Source organism: Beta vulgaris, chromosome 3, assembly GCF_026745355.1.
Source record: "Beta vulgaris subsp. vulgaris cultivar EL10 chromosome 3, EL10.2, whole genome shotgun sequence".
Taxonomy (NCBI): domain Eukaryota; kingdom Viridiplantae; phylum Streptophyta; class Magnoliopsida; order Caryophyllales; family Amaranthaceae; genus Beta; species Beta vulgaris.
The window spans coordinates 45253155-45271130 of NC_079204.1; the positions used below are offsets into that span (position 1 = coordinate 45253155).

The 17976-nt window shown below is 35.5% G+C and overlaps 3 protein-coding genes and 1 long non-coding RNA gene across 4 annotated transcripts; 2 read left to right on the forward strand and 2 right to left on the reverse strand.

Annotated features, from left to right (window-relative positions):
* Positions 1-366: 366 nt before the first annotated feature.
* LOC130590643 (uncharacterized) lies at positions 367-3603 on the reverse strand. Its single transcript, XR_008968478.1, has 3 exons — positions 2981-3603; positions 874-981; positions 367-509 (listed from the first exon to the last, which is right to left on the reverse strand). It is a non-coding gene; the product is annotated as an uncharacterized LOC130590643 (long non-coding RNA).
* Positions 3604-3717: 114 nt separating this feature from the next.
* On the forward strand, positions 3718-9204 carry LOC104888708 (uncharacterized). Its single transcript, XM_010673743.4, has 3 exons — positions 3718-4194; positions 8202-8270; positions 8405-9204. The coding sequence occupies exons 1-3, from the start codon at positions 3952-3954 to the stop codon at positions 9020-9022; spliced, it is 930 nt and encodes a 309-aa protein (XP_010672045.2). The 5' UTR covers positions 3718-3951; the 3' UTR covers positions 9023-9204.
* Positions 9205-9510: 306 nt separating this feature from the next.
* On the reverse strand, positions 9511-10363 carry LOC104888707 (hypothetical protein). The gene is made up of 2 exons (XM_010673742.4): positions 10000-10363; positions 9511-9905 (listed from the first exon to the last, which is right to left on the reverse strand). Exons 1-2 carry the CDS (start codon positions 10168-10170, stop codon positions 9801-9803), a joined length of 276 nt encoding a protein of 91 aa, XP_010672044.1. The 5' UTR covers positions 10171-10363; the 3' UTR covers positions 9511-9800.
* A 6804-nt stretch (positions 10364-17167) lies between these two features.
* Positions 17168-17744, forward strand: LOC125495909 (uncharacterized). The gene is made up of 2 exons (XM_057393273.1): positions 17168-17486; positions 17560-17744. Exons 1-2 carry the CDS (start codon positions 17174-17176, stop codon positions 17667-17669), a joined length of 423 nt encoding a protein of 140 aa, XP_057249256.1. The 5' UTR covers positions 17168-17173; the 3' UTR covers positions 17670-17744.
* Positions 17745-17976: the final 232 nt, after the last annotated feature.

Consider the following 17976-nt stretch of genomic DNA (forward strand, 5'->3'; position numbering starts at 1 on the left):
ACTTCATTTAGTCTAATGAAATTTTCAGTTAGCATTTACACTATTTCAGTTAGACTTCTTTATTTTTCAGTTAGACTTATTTATTATTCAGTTAGACTTATTTAGTTTTCAGTTAGACTTATTTAGTTGTCAGTTAGACTTATTTAGTTTTCAGTTAGACTTATTTAGTTTTCAGTTAGACTTATTTAGTTTTCAGTTAGACTTATTTAGTTTTCAGTTAGACTCATTTAGTTTTCATTTGGGCTTCATATTATTACTTCATGTAGTCTAATGAAATTTTCAGTTAGCATTTACACTGTTTCAGTTAGACTTCTTTATTTTTCAGTTGGTCTTCATATTATTTCTAATGTATTTCTTAAACAAATCATCCCAATTTTTTCTACCAATGTATGGCTTCTTGGGGTCAGAAATACCCAGGAACCTATGCCAATCTTTCCTGGCACTTCCAACCTCTACCTGACTACCTTTCCTCCTAAAGGCATCATCATCTATAACCTCAACTGGTTTATCTGACACAAGTAAACCCAAAACATCACTAATGGTAAACTTATTAAAAATCAATTTACCATTCTTTGTCGAAAACATCATTCCGGAAGCATTGTAATTCAACAACACCTCCAAATTCAGATTAGGACAGAACTTTTTTATCCTAATATCTAAGAGACTCCCAAACCCAATTTCTCTAATGTCTCTTTTCTGCTCATCACTGAAGTTACTAACAACTTCATTTAAATGAGAATAGTCTGACAATACTTGTAGACTAATAGACTTCATTTCTTACTAAGTGAAATTCCTAAGAAAAGTGAACAAAAATAAATTAAAAAAAAAAGAAACAATCATATAATATAAAAGGAGAATAGTGAAAAAACGTACGATCTATCAAAAGTGTCTTTCTGTTCATCTGGATTAGACCTTGAAAATGAAAACTTCACTGGTAATAAATCAACTTTGCCTTTCTTCTTAGACAATGATTTATCACATCTGAAAGAAAGAAAGTTTAATCAAACAATAAGACTAACTGAAAACAAGAAACAACATCAACTGAAAGAATACAAAGATCAACTGAAAGAATACAAAGTTCAACTGAAAGAATACAAACATCAACTGAAAGAAGACCACCATCAACTGAAAGAATACAAAGAGCAACTGAAAGAATACAAACATCAACTGAAAGAAGACCACCATCAACTGAAAGAATACAAAGAGCAACTAAGAAAATACAAAGGTCACTTCTTTTTCAGTTGGTCTTCTTATTCTTTCATTTGGTATAATGATTCTTTCATTTCATTCTATTCTGCTTCAGTTAGACTTGTTTATTTTGAGAGTAAAAGGACATTGTGAGCAGCGTAAAATGAAGACAAGGCATCCGAATGAATATGGTGCTACTCGAATTGTATTCCAGTCACTAATTGTATTCAAATTTACACTTGTTTATTTTTCAGCTACTCGAGATTCAGTTAGTTATATTACTATTTATATTGCTTCAGTTAGACTTGCTTGTGTTTCAGCTAGTCTTTATTGTGCTTCAGTTAGCCTTGTTTATTTTTCAGCTAGTCTATATAGTGCTTCAGTTAGACTTGTTTGTTTTTCAGGTAGTCTATATAGTGCTTCAGTTAGACTTGTTTGTTTTTCAGCTAGTCTATATAGTGCTTCAGTTAGACTTGTTTGTTTTTCAGCTAGTCTATATAGTGCTTCAGTTACACTTGTTTGTTTTTCAGCTAGTCTTTACAGTCCTTCAAAGTAACTTCTTTGTTTTTCAGCTAGTCTTTATTGTGCTTCAGTTAGCCTTGTTTATTTTTCAACTAGTCTATATAGTGCTTCAGTTAGACTTGTTTGTTTTTCAGGTAGTCTATATAGTGCTTCAGTTAGACTTGTCTTTACAGTCCTTCAAAGTGACTTCTTTGTTTTTCAGCTAGTCTTTATTGTGCTTCACTTAGACTTGTTTGTTTATCAGCTAGTCCTTGTTATTTCATTTAGTATAATTATTCTTTCATTTCATTCTATTCCAATTACACTTAAAATTTTCATTTAAAATTTACATTGCTTCAGTTAGACTTGTTTGTTTTTCAGGTAGTCTATATAGTGCTTCAGTTAGACTTGTTTGTTTTTTCAGCTAGTCTATATAGTGCTTCAGTTAGACTTGTTTGTTTTTCAGCTAGTCTATATAGTGATTCAGATAGACTTGTTTGTTTTTCAGGTAGTCTATATAGTGCTTCAGTTAGACTTCTTTATTTTTCAGTTGGTACAATGATTCTTTCATTTCATTCTATTCCAATTACACTTAAAATTTTCATTTGGAATTTACATTATTTCAGTTAGGCTTCTTTATTTTTCAGTTGGTCTTCTTATTATTTCATTTAGTATAATGACTCCTTCATTTCATTGTATTCCCAATAAAGACTACAAAATTTCAGTTATCATTTACATTGTTTCAGTTAGACTTCTATATTTTTTCAGTTAGACTTCTTATTATTTCATTTAGTATAATGATTCTTTCATTTCATTGTATTCCAATGAGACTAAAAATATTCAGTTACAATTTACATTGTTTCAGTTACAGTTCTTCATTTTTCAGTTACACATCTTTATTTTTAAAAAAAAGTAAAGAAAAACAAATGAAAAACACCAAATGAAAGATAGAAATGTCTAAATGAAACAAAAACAACATCAACTGAAAGAATATAAGAAGCAACTGAAACAATACTAGAATCAACTGAAAGAATATAAATATCAACTGAAAAACAACATCAACTGAAAGAATATAAGTAGCAACTGAAAGAATACTAGAATCAACTGAAAGAATATAAATATCAACTGAAAAACAACAACAACTGAAAACATATGTGAATAATACAAAACAACATAAACTGAAACACAAATCCTAACAACATGAAATAAATACAATAATAAACTGAAAACATCCAAAAATAGAAAAAAAACAAAATAAATATTTCAAGTACACTAAGAACTTGAAATATACCTTGGATCATAATCACCATCTTTCTCTTTCTTCTTCCCAGCAGTAGACAGTACCAAAATTTTTCCTGAGGATGCGACAGTCTTCTCCTTCTTCGACTTCGGGCTACATTACAATTACAACAACAAAACGCTAAGAATTTGAAAACAAAAAAAAAAATTTGTAGCAAAAATCAAACGAAACTATACCTAGAATCATCATCTCTGATCCTCTTCACCATATTTGCGATGCAACAGTAATGAATTACGAACAAAAAAAACAAGCTAAATTTCAACAGCAGAGAAGCAGAGAACCAGAAAAATTCTAGAAATAATCAGTAATTAATATAGAAAAATCGGTTTCTTTGAAAAGAAGAAGAATCAGTTTTAAAACTAGCGAGAATCAAGCAGATATCGAAAAAACAGTTTCAAACTCGTAAAAAGATATGACCTAATAACCGTTAAATGTTTTTTTTAAAATAAACAAAACTGGTAATCAACAAAAAGAAAGAAAACAAATATGAAAAAAAAGCCCGCGCGTTTTGATGGGCTATGCCCGTCCGACGGAAGGTATTGGGTCAGACGGTCTGACCCAATACTTTCACTTTGAAAATATATCCCACGAAAGTGAGATTATTCTGAATTTTTTAAAAAGTAAGACTGTTTTGAAGAGATCGGGCTAAGGTAGGATTATTCCCATAAAAAAAATCCATTAATATATCATAGGTTAACTTGTATTAACCGTGTAAAAAAAAATGAACACAAAGACATGAACTGGGGCAAAGCTGCTTCTTCAGCTGTCCTTTCTCTCTTCCCCTCCGCCAAAATTCCCGAATCTCTCGCACTTTGCAAAAGACAATCTCTTAAATCATCTATTATAAGTTACAATCCTGTTCAGTAAGATGTTTAGATCACTTTGATTGAATAACACAGAAAAAAAACTACCCAACAAAGTATACTACTTTAATTTACACCTTAGAATTTTAGGAAAAAGAAATGCTTTCTGGGCAGCTTGCGGTGGGACCCAGTTCGAGCACCATATTCGGCGGCAGTGGTGGGTTGTTGTTGTGGAGCCCACTACGGTGGCGGCGGAGGAAAGAGGTATTCTTGGTTTCAGCAATTGATGATATCAACAGGCACAAGAAGAAGAAGCAGCAGAATCACTATGCAATTCTGGGGATTTCTCCTTGTGCTTCTCCTACTGATATCAAGAAGGCGTACCGCCTTCTCGCCCGTAAGGTAATCTCTTTTCTCTCTATATTGAAGGTATGAGGTTACTTTGATTTGCAATTGATCAATTACTTATTGAATGGGAAATGATTTTGTGTGCAATGAAATTGAACTTTGAAATTTACTTTTTGTGAAAAATGCCAATTCTAACAATGAAATTAGCTGATTAAGGATCAAAGTTTATCATGTCATGAAAAAATGATTAATAAGGGAATGGCTTCCTTAGTCTAAGAAACTGAAAATTTGGACAAGTGACCACTAACCAGAATAGAATTCGAACATATAGAGGATGTTTTACATCAATTGCTAGTAAGGAGAGATGCATTTTGCGGAGTAGGCTCATCGAAGCACTCAGCTATTTGGAAAAGGTAGTATGAACTATGGAATAGTGGGATATGTATAATGTATGCAATGAGGACTTGTTTCTCACGGTCAATGGCTATTGATGGAGGGAGTATCAAGTATGTGGTATTGGAACTACAAGGGTTGGAATAAGGGAAACAAAAAGTAAGTACAGAAAAGGAAAATACGATTTGTCGTGACAAGGATTTAATACCTTTTGCAATCATTTGGTCAGATTATGCATTTACCGACTATTTGATTTTCCTAAGCATTCTTTTACTCTTTAAACACAAACTAGCAGTCTGTAACATGTATAGTTGGCGTTTATCTGAGAATTTCATGTCTGTTTGTTTCGTATAGTCGGTAAAAGCTAAGAGAGAATGATGATATGATGACTGTAATAACTGAATATGTCTACCTATGACGTCCAGATAGTGTTCTTCTCAAGTGAAAGCACATCACTTTAATCTATATTAATATGTGCTTTTGTTCAATTGAGTTGGGAAAACCTGAGGTTGCTAAGCAGTGAACAGAATTCTTAGAAATGTTAGTTTTTTATTGCATTGTTGCCACTTAAAGAATTAATTAAACCGAATAGGTTTGTGTTGTTTGCAGCAACTGTTCTTTTATTTTTGTCATTAACTTACTTGCATGATCTTCCAATGCTCTGTTATAGAACATTAGGAATGCACTTCCCATTGTTCTATAACAAATGGTATCAGAGCCAAACCTCGGAGTGGTGGTCTGGAATCAGCCAGCCGTGCATTCCTATTGTTCTATAGCATGCTCATAGTAAATGGTTTAACAATTTGCAACCAGAAGCTCTCACTGTAGTAATTTCCAGTGACTATAAATGTAATTTGTTATAGACTTGTAATAGTGAAAAGGTTTTCCATTTTCCCTAATTTTTCAGGAATTACTAAAAATGTAATTTGTTGTAGACTTGAAATAGTGGAAAGGTTTTCCATTTCCCCTAATTTTTCCGAAGGAGGAGAGCTTTGAGTCTCTGAGGCCAAGATAGGCATCTGAAACCTAAAATAAACCAGTAAATTGTGGGAAGACTTTTAGATTATTGTAGAATGGCCAGCACTGATTCAGTAATTTTTAAAGAAGTCTACTACAGCTCTCCGCAGCATTCAGATCTCCTCCCAAGTCTATCATGGTGCAGTTAGATGCATAACAGTATTCCTCTTCCTGTCTTTTTCTCCAGGGGTCTTATTTTCTTTCAAGCTCCTAGCTATAAAAAGGGCTCATTGAGTAGCACATTTTATGTGAATTGAAGCATGTGAATGTCGAGTTAATGTTGCGGGCCATTCCACAAGTTCCCTAGAATATGTAAATTAGCATGAAAGTGAATTGTGTTCCATTTGTATGACTGGAAATGTATTGCTTGATAGATAGACAGTTAGACACACAATAAACAGAGAGATGAATAGATAGGAAAGGGGGGAAGGGACTAGGGAGAGATATAGAGGGGCAGAATAAGAAGCAGCCAGTGAAAATAGTATGAGAGAGAGAAGAGTGCAGGAAGGAGAGAGAGAGAGAGAGAGAGAGAGAGAGAGAGAGAGCGGAAGGGAGAAACTTGTATGTCCTTTTGTTGCCCGATAACTAAAAAGTAGGGGGGAGAAAACAAAGAAACAACATTAATATTTAGGACACAAGCTCTTGTTCATGTTCTTATCTTACCAGAAACCTGCCTTTAGTGGCCAATCTTGTCAAAAGTGCTTATGTTTTTCAACAATCACGGAGACAATTTGGAGAAGGCCAAAGTGTTTCTCCTCATTAGAAATGTATTGCCATGACAATGAGATTAGAAACCTTAAGAGATTAGCTTATCTTTGTTCTCATCACTTGACTTTCAAATTTCTCTGCAATTAAACTTCTGTTACTTAGAGTGGTTCTTAATGTTAGGAGGAATCGGGTTTAAAGGGATGCCCAATTGTTTAGAATAAGTATTGTGGTCGCTAACAAATCAAGCAATCAAGTACGACAGGTTTAAAGAAATTAAACAATAAAGAACACACGAGATTTAAACCACGACACCGAATCAGGACTTTCAATATGAGATAATGATACAAGGAGACAATTCGATCTCTCTAGACTCTCTAATCTCTCTTTAGAAGTCTCTCTAGATGATTTTCTCTCTCACTTATGGCATATGTAATAAAACGGCCTCAAACATATTTATAATAGTGCACAAACATAAGCCGAGTAAACCTAGAAATCCACATTGCAAAACCGATCTAACGAATCGCAAGCCCAGGCCAGAGAACCACCCGCCAGCTCCACAGCTGCCTGGGCTTAAAGCCTACTGCCCAAGGCAGGAACTCCCAGACGCAAAACACTTGTCCGAGCAAGCCACCGTCCGTACGGCACCGACACCAGCCCGCACAGGCAGTGGTCAAGCCCGCCTGGGCCCAGCTTGCTTGCTGCTGCAGTAGTTGCTGCTGTGCGCTGCATTACATCACGTGCTGTGGCTTGATGCTCAACATTGCACGCTCGGCAACCACTCTCATCGATGCTTGGATAACTGACTTGTAACATGTCTTCCAGACTTCAACACATACCCAACACCAAGTACCATGTTCTGAATCATGAACAGTTGTCAGTTGTTCTTTAACTTGTCCTTGATGTAGAGTTCCATGACAGATTCATCATAGAATTTTATTGATGGTAATAAACCATGCTTGTAACTGAATCTCGTCATTTTATATCTAAGGTGGGTTGGAAACTAGACCATATGCTTTAAAGTTTAAGCCCTTAATACTTTTTGGATTGCATTTGTGGTGGAGCAAAAACCAAAGGACGCGTAATAGGAGGCAATGCATAGTATAATTCTTTTACCTGGGTGAATTGTTTATTTTTATATTTCTGTCAACAATAAGAAACCAACATACTAAGCATGCTTAGTGGGTTAAAGCTTGAATCGTTTGGTGGACACAACATGCTTACCCTGTAACTTATGCTGTGCAATTTGGTGAATCATACTGATAACAAATCACATTTGGAGACACAATAAGCTCGTCTTGCACATCGTAGAAACAACTTGTTCCTGAGTTATATAAAATCCCAAAGGCTACTATTGTTCCCTATTTAGCATTTAGCCAAACAAAAATTGCAAGAGAATACAATAATGTGGGTTTTCAAGAATATGGCAGCTGAAGTCCAATTATAATTAATGTTGGACTATGATGAGCTCAGTTTTAAAATTGCTTTTATCTTATGATGACCATACATTCTGATCTCTGTGAATATTCTGGTGTTGTCAAAACCATCAGTCTGCCCCTTGTTAACAACCTCACCGGTCACCAGTAAAGGATGCTTGGAACAGGTATCTGTTGTGGTGGTGACTCGTGACTACCACATACTGTCAAATCATAGATACATCATACATTTCGATTAACTTTGAAGCTGTGTGATGTTAAGACTCGGTGTTCATGAATCATGAGGCATTCAGAAGTTGCACAAACACTCAGCTAAATTACCTTATTATACTTGGAAGTGCACAACTTATAATTTTATCTGATTTGAGGCTTATTTTTGGTTTATTTGGGAATTGCTTCCAAAAGATTGATTGGTTAGAACTTAGTAACCAATTCGTGAGTATGGGAAAATTTGTCTCAACATGTAGGCACTTCATTATGAGAAATGTTGTATTCCTGTCTTTGTTGCAGTGGCATCCTGATGTTAGCAAAGACGCAGAAGCTGGTGAAGTATTTAAAAATATTCATCTCGCTTATCAAGTGAGCAAGTCCTTTTCTCCTCTGTGGATTGTGTATTTATAGTTTTGTATATGGAGCCTTCCTGGTTTTTTTTGACTAAATCATCACCCTTCTGTTGATGTATTTTCTTTATGTTTGCTTAATCTGATATATAGGTGCTATCTGATGAAGCAACAAGGATTCAGTATGATAGAGTGCTCAATAAATCTGAAATGTACGCCTCTGAGCGCGTCAGAAGAAATACTTATCAGGATTTCGAGTTTGAAGATGAGATAAGAATGCACAGATGGAGTGAAGTAAGGCAAAAAATGCGAAATGATAGATACCACAGACGATATAATGATGGAGGAGAAAATTTTTCTTTCGACACAGAATCAGATGAAGAGCCAGAAATTACAGAAGAGGTTGAAAGAGCCTCATTCATTGAAGTGCTTCAATCTGCTCTCCTCTCCATATTTCTGATGCAAACAGTGGGTTGCCAACTCTCTCTTATGTTTAGCACCCTAATGGCATGGTTTGATGGGAAGTTAGATGCTGGCTATAAATTGGGCTACTTGATTGCTTTGGTATTGGGCGGTAGAGGTGGCGTTATGCTTTCCTTGTGCCTCTCGTTTGCAAGCTGGGTGTGTGGCAAAAACAGCAGCAGCGTAGTCACTCTAGTGGTCGTAGCTATGTGGGTTGGTTCAAATATTTTGAGTTATGCATCACTTCCTCAAGGTGCACTCCTTGCACTTCTGTACATGTCTGTTAAACTACAGGTTGATCTAAGCTAGAAGATTGCTTTCTTTTGTATCAATATTTTCTTCTAAGCTGTGCATATTTTGTGTTGAAATGAATCCATTTCCATATGTTCCTTCAAGGAATGTTCTCTTCGAGGGCTGCCTTGTAAACTGTACATTAAGCAACTATGACTTGGACTTTATATGGAAATTAATAGATTATGGAGTTCATATTCGATCTTTTGACTGTATATTATTTTGATTTTATTACGAAAAAAACAACCAAAAATGTCATTTGGTTGGCGAATTTGGAAACCAAGGAGATAAACTTAGATTACTCCCTATACAGTTGTCCTGATCATCCTCAATTTAGGAAAAAAATGGTGAAAATTCATCACTCTTTGGTGATCTCTCAGATTGCAGTTGCACTTTGAGCAAATTACAATCAAAACATTTCAGGATTGTGTTAGCTGTAAAGCTGCAAAAGGGTAAATTACAATCTCTTTAACCTATTCGTTGACTTAAGGATCAACCATTACAGATAACAAAAACAGCAGAAGAGTGCCAGAAATTTATTCCAAGATAAAAATTGTCACATTTTGCAAGTAATTTTTTTTACTCGGTCTAATACTACAATCTCTTCACCAGAAGTCACACCAAATTGCAATTACAATGTAAATTTGACACATGAAAATTCAAGAAAGTCAGGAGAGCAATTTGTGCACAAAATTTACACACTATAGTTTTTAGCAACTTATACAGAGTTAACTCATCATATTCAACAAAGTGGAAATACTCAGATACAAGGATTTCAAATTACTTGAAAAGAATTCTAACAACTCTTTACTTTCTCCACTGTGTTCATCTCCTTAAAATTCCGCCACAAGTATTTCCCACTTGCCATGTCAACAAATACCCAGAAACCATCTTGAATTATCTGGAAATTCCAACAATTTCCCAAATTTTAGAAACATAAAAAAAATTACCACCCACAAAAAAAAAAAAGAGAGAAAAAGAAGAAATCTTTTTACCATTTTGAGATTCCTTTCTTGCTTATCATCCTTTGATGATGTCGTTTTATCAGCTGTTGAATCTTCAGAAATTGCAAAATCAAGCTCAGGTGAAGAACGAAATGATCTCCATGCCAAAAATCCTGCCAAAATTGCAGAGAAAAATACCAAAATGAATCTTAAAGGGCACATTTTTTTATTTGTTTTTTTTGGAAATATTTTCTGGGTTTTCTTGAACTTTCCTCTCCCTCCTTAATTCCGGCAAGATGAGAGAGAGAGAAAGATCATTGAAATTTTTTTTGCAGGAAGAATAAGACAGACGGGATGTTTGGCTTGGATAATTGCAAGGTTGTATTATTATTATTATTGGTGCGTAAGTATATTTTGTAATCTTTGTAAGAACGAGCCAATATATTAGAAAACTTGAATGGACCCTTTCACAGTAGATTATTGTCAACTTAAATTGATTTCATTACTATATCCCAAGACCTTACGAACATATACTAAAATCTTAACCACTAGACCAAATAACATTTATTGTTATCATCTTAAAGTATAATATTAATGAATGAAAATTTTCCTTACCCGAGGCATAGCCCGGGCCTAAGAACTAGTTATATTAGGAAAAGAGGACTACATTATACGAAAATTGACAGTATTAAAAAAATTGACTATATTATATTAAATTGATTATTTTTTACGTTTTAATTTAATTATGTCACTTTTTATTTTAGAAAGTTTCAATTTAGTTGTGACACTTTCATTTAAGGTAATAATTTCTCTCTATCTTTCTCTTATGACATGTGATACTTTTATTTTCTTTTTCTATCACTCTCCTCTCTAAAAATTATCTAAAACTCCGTAATTTTAAAAGTGGCACAACTAAACTAAAACAGAGAAAGTATATAAAAGATGATTATCATATAAAAACTAATCATATTAAATAAAAACTAACTACTCCCTCCGTCCCATAATATAGTGCCTACTTCATTTTTGGTGGGTCAAATTTAAAATCTTTGACAGAATATTCTCATTTGTATATATAAAAAAACATATTCATGTGGGATCTTGTTAGATTCGTCTCAGTTTCATAATATCAATTTTTTATATTTTTTATTAATACGGAATTAAAGATATTAAAGGTCAAAGTTACGTCTTGGAAACCGTGTAAAAAAAATAAATACTATATTATGAGACGAAGGGGGTATGTTATATGATTTTTTGATGTATAATAAGTTATTGATCGATCCACCAAAATTTTTAGGTTAAAATTATCTTGAGAAAAAAATAATAAAAGTTTTGTGTATTAGGTGACGCGTTTGGAAGTTGCACATTGTCTTCTTTTGACTTGTTATTTGTTTAAGTTTTTACAAAGTCAAATTGTTACGCCACCAACTATTGATATCCAACGTGGTCCGCAACTACTTTCATAATTTCGAGAAGGTCCAATTAGTTTCATTTCATCTATTTTTTTTGGTTTTTTTGTGTTTAATTTGAGCTTGTGATTGTCTCAATCAAAGAAAAAATTTAAGGAAATTAGGGTACACTGCTACCTTACCCAATTAAGTTCATCAGCTGTACCCTCTATGTAGTCTTTGAAAATTCACAAAAATGACAAAATTGAAGGTGACGTGATTATTTGGGGTCGTGTGGGTATAAATTTAGATAACGACAATGTTGGATCCATTATCTTTTAGTTTTAGGTGTAGTGCTTACTTGTTACTTGAACATTTTATAGTTTGCAACTTTGCATTGTTCGGAGTCTCGGACAAAGGTGGTGATAATATGATAGATCATTAGATTGTGTAATAAAAGGAGAATATCATAGGCGGATTCAGAATTAGTAATGGGCAATTGGGCGTGGATCGGATATGACGAGTCCATTTAGAGCTATACCTATAAATTTTGATTTGGACCCAAACATACCTCAGAGTCATGAGTCTAAAAATTTGGACTCTCACCCAGATTTAATGGGTCTGGCTGATCTTGAGTCTAATATGGGTCTTAAGCCTATTAAGAGTTTTCATTATTTTTTTAAGTCGTGTTTTTTTACGTCTGTTTTTTAGTTATTAAAATGATAAAATACCAAAATAATAGCCAGTATTCTACAAAATATCTCAAATTAAAACATCCACAACAAGTTGTCTTGAGTCTTGTCGACAATGGATAAAATGAGAAGGTTAAGGCTCCAAGACTTGGGTCATTTGAGTCAGTGGCTGCAGTGAAAATTACAATTTCAAATGTTAGAGTAAAAAGTTTCATTGCTCTTTATATCATATACTACCTCGTTTTTATTAATTGTTAAGTTTTTTTTTGCCGTTTCTATTTAATTATTACACTTTCACTTTTTCCTTATATGGTACTCTATACATCAACTTTTTACACTTAGTTAATTCATATGCCCCACCATCCATTGTAATAATCGATCCCAAACCTTCTCATCTACTCTATTTTTCTCTCTCCTATAATTTCTAATGCTTCTTTTACATTTTTCAAAATCAAATATTCTTTGGTTGTATATTTTTTTAAAGAGAAATTTCATTAATTGAAGGCCAAACAACATCTACAATATGTATTAAGGAAAAACAAAATATAATAAAACAAGATTAAATCAAACTCGTCTTCGATGAAACTACAATGAATTAGATCGACCAAAGTAACACAAACCCCTTGTACTTGCTGAATCTTGCAGCTATTAATTAGAGGTGATCATGGGCCGGACTGCGGTAAAAAAAAATTCCCGGTGGTCGGGCCGGACCGAATTTTTGTGCCCAAAGCCCGTTATTTCGAGCCAAAATTAGCAAGCTTTTTGGGACGAAATCGGGCCGGGCCAAAAAATGACTAAAAAGTTGTTTTTGGCTTGCCCAAAGCCAAAAAAAATCCGGGCATACACGACCGCGGGCCGAAAAATTCTGCCCAAAATCGGGCCGGGCAGGGCCAAAATGATCAGCTCTACTATTAATGGATCCGTCTATCATTTTGATATAGTTTGGAAAAGAACATTTTTTATCTAACAATGTTGACCACATCCCAGCTTTCCAATATCTTCATGTTGATTGTCTTAAACTTTAACCAATAAGAAGACTTCCTCATACCTGGAGGCGATTCTTGGGCAGTGCGAATTGCACGACCGCGCAGGGCCCCAGGAATATTAGAGCCGCACATGAATATGATTCTAGTTTTTGCAATATAGAAAAGAAGATTCCATGAAAATTAATGGCCTGAACATGGGCCATAAATGCTGTTTGGCATAGAATACCTGAGCAATGATATTCCTACATCGGATATGGGCCAATACCATGGCATTTATATAATTTTTATGACAAAAGTAATATTAAAAAATTAATTTATTTTTTTGTTTTTCATTCTTTTTGGGAGGCTTATTAGTTGAAATATTATATCATATCCTAACAATATCTTATCATATTAGTTAGCTATGAAATCATATTTGGGCTACATCTTATCATATCAAGCAAATGGTATGGGAAAAATTTTCCCATACCGGATATGGGAGTATACTTTCTCTAGAATACATTGTGTTCAATTCTTTTTATATACAGGTTTGAAACTTAATATTGGACAGTGCACACATCTTTTCTGTATATATACGTTTGCGAAACAATAACTTACCTTTTGAGTTTCTCCAAAAAGTATATTCGTCTCTCAATTTCTCAACCTACTTCCCGACAGTGTCTTCCATTAATTCTCCACTCCAACCCAATTATATCTCTCTCACTATGGAAAAGCTTCAATAGTTTAATGGTAATTTTCCTAAATTTGTTTTTTAGATTTTATTTGCTTTCAGTACTTTCTATTTGCAGTTCTAATTTTTTTTCTTTTTTCTGAAAATAACATTAATTCATTGATTCAAAGTCATACGACATCTACAATAGAAGTAGAAACTAAACAAATACATATCAAAATGAAATAAATACAATTCTAATATGATAAAACCACGATCGTTGAGTAGATCTAGCACTTCTGAACATCCTCGTCTTTTACATCGCTGTCTGATGCAGCCTTCTGCAAGGGGGTCTGTTGATCTTTTGTAGTTTTGAAGTAAAACTGGATTTAATTCAATTGATTGTAAATGAAGTCTTGACATCTGTTGCAACTCCGCACAAAGTTTGATCAACAAATTAACATCAAGAATTACACAAAAACCCAAAAACAACGTCTCCAAACTCTCACATGTAGAGAGATAAAATCCAATATATGGGTAGATATAACCCAATATATGGGTATAAAAACTCTCCATTAGAGAGAGACTAAAATTTATTAGAAACATAAACATAAAAAACTAGTAAGAAAAGGAGAAAGGGGGCTTACCACCGCCCAAAAGGGTGGTGGTAGCCCCTAGGTTGAAAATTAGGGTTTTGTGGGAGAGGAGAGAGAAGAGAGAAAAGAAAGTTAAGGGGAGGCGACCCTGTTATTTGCAGTTCTAATTAATCCTTTCTTATTAGTTGTATAGCCAAATTTTGTATCCCCTTATATCTTATCTTTTTTTTTTGGGTTTTTTCACCAGGTACCCTTGTTATTTTTCAAAATTCATGGGGTACCCCTAATTTTTTTTAATGCACCAAGTACCCTTACTGTTTCAAACAAATGTATGAAATGCCTTTAATGACTAACGGTGTTAAGTTTCCGTTAGTCATTAACCTTAACTCACCCCTCTAACCCTAATTAACCCTAATTAACTAACTAAACCCTAACTTATAACCCACCACCCCTCCCCTACCCCACCCACCCACCCACCACCACCTGCAACACCTCTCCCCTCCTCTACCTACCCCTCGCATCAGCAGCCGCCCTTCCCCCACCCCCCGCAGCACCCCTCCCCTCCCCCACCCCCGCGGCAGCCACCCTCCCCATCCCTCGCAGCCCTCTCCCCTTCCCCACTCCCGTCGATTTCCCCCACCCCCACTCCTGTCGACTTTCGTCTATTTCCCTCGCAGCACCCCTCCCCTACCCCACCCCCACCCCCACCCCCACCCCCGTCGATTTATCTCTCCTTCTTCTTCATTGATTTTTTTTTTATTTCAAAAACTGATTTCGAAAATGATTTCAAAAGGTTTTCGCAAATTGATTTCGCAAAAGGTTTTCGAAAATTGTTCTTGATTTCGAAAATGTTTTCGAAATTGATTTTCGAAAATGATTTCGAAATTGATTTTTGAAATCAGTTTTTGAAATCAAGAATCTGGTGGTTTCTACAACGCAGGGGAGGTGGTGGTGGTTGCTGCTAGGGGAGGGGGGATGCTGCCGGGGGTTAAGGTGGGGATGGGGTTGGGGGTGGGGGGTGGCGGTGGGTTGGGGAAATCAAGGGGGGAGGAGGCCTGCTACAAGGGGTGAGGGAGGGAGGGGGAAGGGAGGTGGTGGTGGTTGGGTGGTAGTGGTGGTTGGGTGGTGGTTGTGGGGTTACGGTTTCAAGTTATGGGGTTAGGGTAGGGTTAGAGGTTAGGGTTTAATTAGTTAATTAGGGTTTAATTAGGGTTAGAGGGGTTAATTAACCCTAATGATTAACGGAAACTTGACACCGTTAGTCATTAAGGGCATTTCGTGCATTATACTGAAATAATAAGGATACCTGGTGCATTAAAAAAAAAATAGGGGTACCCCATGAATTTTGAAAAACAACAGGGGTACCTGGTGAAAAAACCGAAAAAAAGATTATATGTATTATGACAAATCCAATTTGTTTCTACAAATATTTTTTTTCCCTTAATGTCAATAAGAATATTGAACAAGCGTATATAATGTTTGTCTAATTAAAGCTCCAATTTTTGCAATTTCTAAACAATAAATGAATCATATATAAATAATAAAATTTGTTTTATTTAAGTGTTGCATCTACGTGACAACATCTTTCATGCATTAAAAATCATAACTCTTTTGTAAGTTTATTTCCCCTTAGATATAGCAGATGAACCTTTTATTCAAAGGGAAACCAAAATAACTTTGGTAATACATCAACATCAAACATCATGTATCTGCTACAAATCTCAATTTTTAATTTATATCTTTTAATTAAGTATGGTTTTTGTTTATGCCGATTTTGTACCAAGTACTAAAAAGGTTTAGGTGCCAACAACAAGATCATCATACTGATATTAAATGACATGATAAAAGGAATTAATTGCGTAAAGAATAAAATAATGAAAGAAGCAAGAAATTGTTGACGCGGAAAACCCAAAAGGGAAAAACCGCGGGTGATGCTCTTGATCACCAATCCACTAATATGACGTCTGAAGTAGATGTTACAATAGTTATTCGATTACAATGATGATGGAACTCAAAATATTTAGAGAGAAGAATAACAGGTGGACGTTTTCTTGAGAGAGAGAGATGATGAGAGTGAGAGTAAAGAACGTAAGTCCGAACTAGGTTACAAATTATGCATATATACTACTTAAGAAAATATCCCCCGAGCTGCTTTAGAGTTGTTCCACAATTTGGGGGTTCTGTTAACACAATCCCGCATATATCTCAACCGCCCAAAATGACGCCAAGTAACGTCGCTTGACCCAGTCTCCCCACTTCCTTCGCCAACTGCAACATCAATTAGAAATTCGAAATGTTTAGGGAAGCCCGCCTATTCCAGAAAATCGAGGGCCCAACAATTGCCCCTGATTGACGCGTGTCCGAAACCCAGTTGTAAGAAAACCGTCAATCATTACGTTGGGAAAAACCGCCCACTTTCTCCACTTCCACACGCTTCCCTATTTAAGAGAGTCCCATCATCCACTTTGTCCTTTCACATCCCCTTTTCTCCACCAACCCACTTCTCTCTCTTCATTAAACTTGTTTCCTCTCCAAACGGCTACTTCCTCAGGTGATTTCTTCAACCTCTTGAAGACCCAAGAACCAGGTAACTCCTTCTTCCTAAATTCCTCCGAATTTTGTTTCTTTAAATGGCCCCCAAAGAAAATCTTCCCAAGATTAGAAAATCAAAAAGAACTTCAAAAATGGCAGAAAGCTCTGATGAAGTAGTTATTTTAGAAACTGGGGTAATTGGGGGAAAAAGTATCGCCAGCGAATTTCTGAAGATGAGTAATTTCTTTAATAGAAAAACGTATATGCCCGAAAATGTATGACAAGGATTCCCGATGAAGAACAACGACCCGACGACTGCCCCAGTGGGTGGGTAGTTTGTATGAATACCCTTCAAGATTGGGTACTCCCTCCCTTTAACTCTCTCATGACTCAACTCTTAACTGTCATGCAAGTCAGTCCAGGCCAAATCATGCCACTTGTTTGGCGTGTAGTTCATGTAATTGACAAATTGGCCCAAGACTCGAATGTGGACTTCACCCTAGAAGACCTTCTATACATGTATGACATTAAAAGAGTAGAGGTGTCTAGGTATACTTTTTTCTTAAAACCAGGAAAACCATCTTTGGTAGAAAATTCTGGGGCTAATGACAGGGGATGGAAGAAAAGATACTTTTTTGTAGAGAAGAATTCTTTGGGGAAGAGCTTTGAATACTTACGTGACGGATGGAATTCCGAAGGTAATTTTCTCCTCGTCGAATACATTCTCTTGTTTATGCTGTTGACATTGTCTAATTTCCCCTGTGATTGCAGAAATCCTACCTCTGCCCGTCGAGGATTCGTCTCTTAGCAAAGCCAAAATCAACCAACTTCTCCAGAAATACTCCCCCAAAGAAAGAACATTCCGCAACAATTTGAACTAACGTCGTCAGAAGGAGACGTCTTGCCCCAATCAACAGAAGAACACACAACCAACACCAGTCCCTCTATGGCGTCAGGTAATGTCTCTTGCATACTTGTCTCGTCATTTTTTCTTCATTTTTTTTTTTTTTTCTTTTTTTTTTTTTTTTTTTTTTTTTTTTTTGTGAGAAACTGACACCACAGACGTCTTCCAGAGAACACCATGTCTACTAGATCAAAGACCCCTACCGTCGGCCTCTCTGAAGCGGAAATGCTAGAACGGGCCAGGAAGAGAAAACAGGCCGCAATTGCTTCCGCTGTGACACCGTC

What these genes read in the sequence shown, in the direction of transcription:
- LOC104888708 (XM_010673743.4), top strand. Translation starts at nt 3,952, where the DNA reads ATGCTTTCTGGGCAGCTTGCGGTGGGACCCAGTTCGAGCACCATATTC. An exon ending in ACCGCCTTCTCGCCCGTAAG is followed by an intron (nt 4,195 to 8,201) that starts GTAATCTCTTTT and finishes TCTTTGTTGCAG; the next exon opens with TGGCATCCTGATGTTAGCAA. An exon ending in ATATTCATCTCGCTTATCAA is followed by an intron (nt 8,271 to 8,404) that starts GTGAGCAAGTCC and finishes TCTGATATATAG; the next exon opens with GTGCTATCTGATGAAGCAAC.
- LOC104888707 (XM_010673742.4), bottom strand. Translation starts at nt 10,170, where the DNA reads ATGTGCCCTTTAAGATTCATTTTGGTATTTTTCTCTGCAATTTTGGCA. An exon ending in AAGAAAGGAATCTCAAAATG is followed by an intron (nt 9,906 to 9,999) that starts GTAAAAAGATTT and finishes TGGAATTTCCAG; the next exon opens with ATAATTCAAGATGGTTTCTG.
- LOC125495909 (XM_057393273.1), top strand. Translation starts at nt 17,174, where the DNA reads ATGACTCAACTCTTAACTGTCATGCAAGTCAGTCCAGGCCAAATCATG. An exon ending in TGACGGATGGAATTCCGAAG is followed by an intron (nt 17,487 to 17,559) that starts GTAATTTTCTCC and finishes CTGTGATTGCAG; the next exon opens with AAATCCTACCTCTGCCCGTC.